Here is a 6,210-nt window from a genome sequence, read left to right as displayed (position 1 = left end):
CGTTGAATAAGAGAGTAGAGGAATAGGTAGAAAGAAAAAACCAATAATTAAGATAAAACTGACAAATTTTGTAGATGTTGAGAGTTAAACTTAGTGTTTTAGAATTAAAACTAAATTAATAAAATGTATAAATATTAAAGAGCTAAATGTATAAATATTAAAGGGCTAAACTTATTATTTGATAAATAAAATGACTAGGTCAAACTAATGTTATCAATTTAATGACATGATGACTAAAAATTTTAATTTTAAAAGCTTTAGTGACTAAATCAAAATCTTTTATAATTAGATGATTAAAATAAAACATTCTCATAATTAAATGACTATTCATGTAATTTATCTAAGAAATAACAAGTCACATTATCCAACCATTTTAGACTTAACACAACATAGTGACTAAAAATTGAACTTAAATAATTTAATGATTAAATTAAAATTTACATAATTGACTGAACAAATAAAAACACGGTAAAGATTTAGTGACTAATTCAGTTGTTTTCCCCAAAAAGAACATATTTTCAATAGCACACGACAGGATTAACCGTGCATCACACGATGTGGAAACTGGCTTCTTTTTAATTATTTAAACGCATATAGAAAACAGAATAAAAGCAAGAATGGGTCAACCAAAACCCTAGAATCAATCAAAAATAGAGGAGACGCTAGGCGTAACAAATATTTTCTTTTTTTCGTTTCTAAACACTCATCGTCTTCTCTGAGAATCGATTTTATTTGTCAGGTAAAACCCCCATCTTTAGCCTATTATTATTTCCCCTTTATTTACATTATTGCCTGTTGATTTTTCTGTTCTTTTTAATTTTTTTTTTACTTCGAGTCTTTTTTTATTATCAGATCTGTGTTTTTTCTGCTGTTATTATTAATCTCTTTGCATGCAATCTTTTATTTTTTTTTGGGGGGGTGATTTTGGGTTCATGTTATTGTGTTTGAAGAGATAAAGTGTTTTCTTTTTTCCTGGTCAATTTTAGAAGAACATTTATATGCGTGGTGTTGAAATTTTTGGGTTTGATTTGATATTCTTTTTTATGTTATAGAATCTATGAGATATTGCTTTTTTCCTCATTATATGTCATATTAAGAATGGGTTATTAGAAGCAGGAGTTTAGTTTGTTATAGAATATAAATTTGTAGGTCGAAGTTGGAATTAGTAGGTCACATTTGAATTTGTGTAGTTGAAATGCTAAGTTGTAGGGGGTGTTAAGGATTTATTTAATTGCACTGTTTTCAATATAGTTTTACTATTTGCTTTCACTTGAATTTTCTGAAAAAAATCCTATTTGACTAAAAATGGTCAAATGGTTGAATTCTAGTATTTATTCAAACATAATTTTTTTTGTGAAAATAAACTTTTGATAGACTTTGAAACAGGTAATTGTTCTGCTGATAATATGGCTGGTCAGAGAAATAGTTATGGGAAGCGGGCTCGTTCTCAGTCTGACTATCCCGATAATGGAGCAAATAAAAGGAGAAATGCTGGTGATGACAGGGAGCAATTTGTTGTTGATCCGGAAGATACTGTTTATCGGTATTTATGCCCTGCAAGAAAGATAGGAAGCATTATTGGAAGGGGAGGGGAGATTGTGAAGCAATTAAGAGTAGACACTAAATCAAAGATTAGAATTGGTGAGACAGTTCCTGGTTCTGAGGAGCGAGTGGTTACTATCTACAGCTCACGGGATGAGACAAATGCTGTTGAAGATGGTGACAGTTTTGTTTCTCCTGCTCAAGATGCTTTATTCCGGGTGCATGACAAAGTTGTTGCAGAAGATTTGCATGGTGATGAAGAATCAGAAGGCCACCCAATCACTGCTCGGCTTCTTGTATCTTCTGATCAGATTGGATGCATCATAGGAAAGGGTGGGCAGATTGTTCAGAACATACGCAGTGAAACTGGTGCTCAGATCCGCATTCTTAAGGATGATTTACCTTCTTGTGCCTTGCCCACGGATGAGCTTGTACAGGTAATTTTACTTTTTGATAGTTGAGGTTGCCTTTTTAGATAATTCTGATTCATTATGCAATCCCCCCTTCCCTCTAAAACAAAGCTCGGGCCATAGTCGTACATTGATATTGAGGGCATTTACAAGGAGTGTTTACTGTGGCAGGGCTGCAGGGGCCTGTAAACATTTCCGGTAATGGAGTTGACAAATTCAACACTTTAAACTTCAGCCTTTAGTACTGAAGTCTTTTGTTTCTATTCTTTGGGATGTCTAGATAATTCTAATATGTTCTAAGATTTTGTTTCTTTTCAATTTTTTTGTAGTTAATTTCTGTTTTAGTTTGTTTGGTTATACTGTTTATGATGTTCTCTTACAGTTGGATATTTATATATGTATTTTTGGCTTTAGATATCTGGGGAAGCTGCAGTTGTGAAGAAGGCTCTGCATCAAATTGCATCTCGCCTTCATGAGAATCCTTCACGATCTCAGCACTTGCTTGCTTCTGCCATGTCCAATGCATATACTGCTGGTGGTGCTCCGATTGTACCATTAGCTTCATTGGTGGGTCCTTACGGAGGATACAAAGGTGACGCTGGAGAATGGCCACGCTCATTGTACTCTGCTCCAAGAGATGAGAGATCATCAAAAGAATTTTCCCTTCGTATAGTTTGTCCAAATGCTAATATTGGAGGTGTAATTGGTAAAGGTGGTGCAATAATCAACCAGATCAGGCAGGAATCTGGTGCAGCCATTAAAGTTGATAGCTCAAGCAGCGATGGAGATGATTGCTTAATAACAATATCAACCAAGGAGGTCAGCTTTTAACTTTGATTATATTTCTTTAGAAATCCTCTTATGTTATGCCTTGTGCTAGGCTTGTGACAGTGTTCCAAAATTTGTGATGTATTAGTTTTTTGAGGATACATTTTCACCTACTATTGAAGCTGCTGCAAGGTTGCAACCAAGATGCAGTGAGAAGGTTGAAAGAGACTCCGGAATTATATCATTCACAACCCGTTTACTTGTGCCAACCTCACGTATTGGCTGCCTTATTGGTAAAGGAGGATCTATTGTAACTGAGATGAGGCGGATGACAAAAGCTAACATTCGTATCTTGTCTAAGGAAAACCTTCCTAAGATTGCATCTGAAGATGATGAGATGGTCCAGGTGAAGTACTTCTATAGTTTAGACAGTATTATCTTAATCATTACTTTGTATTTGTTGGTTCATAGTTGTTTTAGTTAATACTTGCATAAAGTGAACATCTCTGTTTTTTTATTATCAGATTGCTGGGGACCTTGACGTTGCGAAGGATGCCCTTGTACAAATAACAACACGGCTAAGAGCAAATTTTTTTGATAGGGAAGGTGTTGTTTCTCCATTAGTGCCAGTTTTACCATATCTCCCTATGCCAACTGAGGGAACAGATAGTTTGAGTTATGAAAGTAGAGAGAGCAAGAGGCATGGACGGGGGCATACCTATTCTGGTGGTTATGGCAGCAGTGATTTAGCTCCTAGTGAAAGCTATGGAACTTATGGTGCCCCCCAGGTATTTCTTTTGAGGACTTAACTGTTTCATGAGCCTTGTTCACGTCATCCTTTTATTAGTTCTCTTGTGACTGCCCTATTGCTCCTCTTACTGCACTGCTTATGAGTAATAATGATTCTTTATATATTTCTAGATTGGTGTTAGTAACAGTGCTTATGGAGCTTATGGAGGTTATTCATCAGGACGCAGTGGTCCCTCTGGGTGAGAAATTTTCCTTCCTTAAAAGGAACGTCTTTGTTGTTGCCTATATTACTATTCATGACTATCATCTACTACAGGAGAAATGCTTTGAGATGAGTGAGCATTGCACTATTATAAACATCATATTTAAATATGTGAACTACATGACTTAAAAGGTTTCTTCAAGGGTAACAATGCCACTTTATCCTTCCCCAAGCATGTCTACGACACACTTAGTTTTGATTAGATATGATTACTTTATTAGGATTCTGCAACAATCCTCACCAACTTTTCTTACCAGGTTATCCAGCCATAACTCTGTTTCCCGGCGCAAAAACTATGGTTACTAAATTCTTTTTGATTGGTACGTGCTGACAGACTATAGTTTTATTTTTGGTTCTGTTATGTGTATTATTATAACTGGCAATTCTCTGATTGGACCGGTACATACTAGTGTATGACAGTTGGATAACATAGCCTCTCCGATCTCCATATTTAGGGTTCTGATGCACTTGTTTTCCCTTTGTTGCCTATCCATTCCCATTAAAACAGCTGAGATTTACGAAGCCTGAAGCCCGCCTAGTGCCTACTTTGATGAAGCCTGCCTAAACCGGAAGACCAGATGAACCAGGGCCCACCTTGATGCTACTACCTAGAAGGACCAAATATATGTGGAGATATTACTATTCTCTTTGAAATTTGCCATGTCCATGCCACCAAAATACCAAGCTCTATAATATGTGCTCCCAAGAACCTTGCTAGCCGGAAATGGCTGTTGCTGCCTTACAGTTCCTTTTTTGTTTGATGTCGTTTCTGCTTAGTAGTTTTGCATTTGTTTAGTCGTTCAAAACCTTGTTGCTTCTTCCATCTTCTGACTGTTGTACCAAGTGCCTGGTTTATAATTTGTCTTCTGCTTTCTCTTAATTGTTCAGTAGTCTGAATTTATGGTTGGATCTTATCCTGAACTTAACCAGTTTACCCTGAAAAGTATTGCAGAAGACAACCTGGTTTGCAGGCATTTTTATTATATGTTATTAACATCTAAAGCAGCTCAGTAGTCCTTGAGCCGATTAATGTTTATTAATCAAGTTGTCATTTGCTTTCCTACTTAAAATTCTTGAGGGAATACCTCGGAAAACATATCTAAAAAGAACTTCAAAATGAAATACCGAACTTTCCCTTAATCATGTAACAACTTTATTGTATAATAATGTATAGCTAGTTTTGGCACGCACTATCTTAATGATGCTGGGAATTGATGCATCGAGTCGTCTACCGTTACAGTGTTGACTCTATATTGGTTTTCAGTGGTATATGTATATAGCAATGTTTCTAGGAAAATTGCTAGTTCAGGGAGTTGCAGAGCTGGATGCAGAATGATCATAAGCATGAGAAAGGGCTATGTCTTGTTTGTCTTCTGCAATCCGTAGATTTTTGGATTTTGGCATGCGCAATGATCTCAAGAGGAAGGTAAGAGCTTAAAGTTTTTGCTTCTTGTTTGTAACTCGAGAAAACGGAGCTTGTGTCTATGTTACCTGGACTCTGGGTGAGTGTTGGATATTTGTTTGTTTCCAACTTGGGTAGACCCATTTTTTAAAAAAGGCTTTCTATAAATTGAAGGGTCAGACTCTACCATGTCCAAATAAATGTAGGAGATGGATATTTTAGTGAAAATGAAGAGTCCGGGTAACATAAAGTTAATAAAGGTTTTTTGGTTAAGTGATATGGCTTTTATCTCCCAATATTATTGTTTATTACATTTTTTCCGCTGCTTAGAGTGTTTATATTCTTATGAGAACAGGCCTGGTGGCAGGTTCTGGGCGCATGCCTGCTAAGCTGGAGAGTTGATGAACTTGAGACATAAAACATTTTATTTTTAGTTGTGGGGAAGAGAGATTTGAACCTGCGAGAAATACATGCATTTATGGTTGGTAGTGTGTATTGTGTTTAAATCTAACATTTATGTAACAGTTTGGTGGAGCTGTTCAATAATCTGAACTTGTACCCTATTCTTATTCAATCTAGTTAGTGTTGGTTTCGATGGTCAACCGCAGAATGTTGTAATGGTGAGATTGGTTTCGATGGTCAACTGAAGAATGTTGTGAACGTTTTAAAGATATAAATGGTCGATATATATATATTTATTAATTTTAACGTTTATCTATAAAAATATCAATAAAAAAGTATCTTAATTTAATTAAAATTTAAATTATTTTACTATTAATTGATTGAAAAAATAAGTGCGTCTTGTTTGGAGTAAAAATCATTTATACTCTTTGCTGTGCTCGCTAAACTAATGAGTATTCTATTCACTATTACTTATTTTTGAGTAAAAACTATGATATTGGGTAAGATGATGATCGTAAGTATATAATCTGATTTGATTGTCTTTAACATGAGATTATAAGGCCAAAGATTCAAATTTCGTCCTGTTAAAAATATTAAGAGTATAAACTAAACAGGTTTTTCTTTTTTATTTTATCCCTAAAATCTACCCAGTCAATTAATAAACGGTTTCATAT

The 6,210-nt window shown here is 35.2% G+C and overlaps 1 protein-coding gene across 7 annotated transcripts; it reads left to right on the top strand.

Annotated features, from left to right (window-relative positions):
• Positions 1-512: 512 nt before the first annotated feature.
• LOC108479416 (KH domain-containing protein HEN4) lies at positions 513-5,811 on the top strand. 7 transcript variants are annotated; one of them, XR_008281591.1, is made up of 9 exons: positions 513-739; positions 1,375-1,979; positions 2,367-2,771; positions 2,869-3,126; positions 3,245-3,508; positions 3,642-3,709; positions 3,990-4,052; positions 4,241-5,158; positions 5,490-5,811. XR_008281591.1 is itself a non-coding variant. In XM_053026981.1 (7 exons), the coding sequence occupies exons 2-7, from the start codon at positions 1,407-1,409 to the stop codon at positions 4,036-4,038; spliced, it is 1,617 nt and encodes a 538-aa protein (XP_052882941.1). In that variant the 5' UTR covers positions 516-739; positions 1,387-1,406; the 3' UTR covers positions 4,039-5,811. The 7 variants fall into 7 exon arrangements, 1 of the variants encoding a protein (XP_052882941.1); XR_008281590.1 differs by having other exon boundaries at positions 516-739; positions 1,387-1,979; positions 4,997-5,158; positions 5,502-5,811; XR_001870464.2 differs by having other exon boundaries at positions 516-739; positions 1,387-1,979; positions 4,997-5,158.
• The last annotated feature ends 399 nt before the right edge of the window (positions 5,812-6,210 follow it).

The sequence above is a fragment of the Gossypium arboreum genome, chromosome 4 (genome assembly GCF_025698485.1).
Source record: "Gossypium arboreum isolate Shixiya-1 chromosome 4, ASM2569848v2, whole genome shotgun sequence".
Lineage (NCBI taxonomy): Eukaryota > Viridiplantae > Streptophyta > Magnoliopsida > Malvales > Malvaceae > Gossypium > Gossypium arboreum.
The sequence above is the reverse complement of the archived record's forward strand: the minus strand, read 5'-3'. Positions and strand labels throughout refer to the sequence as shown.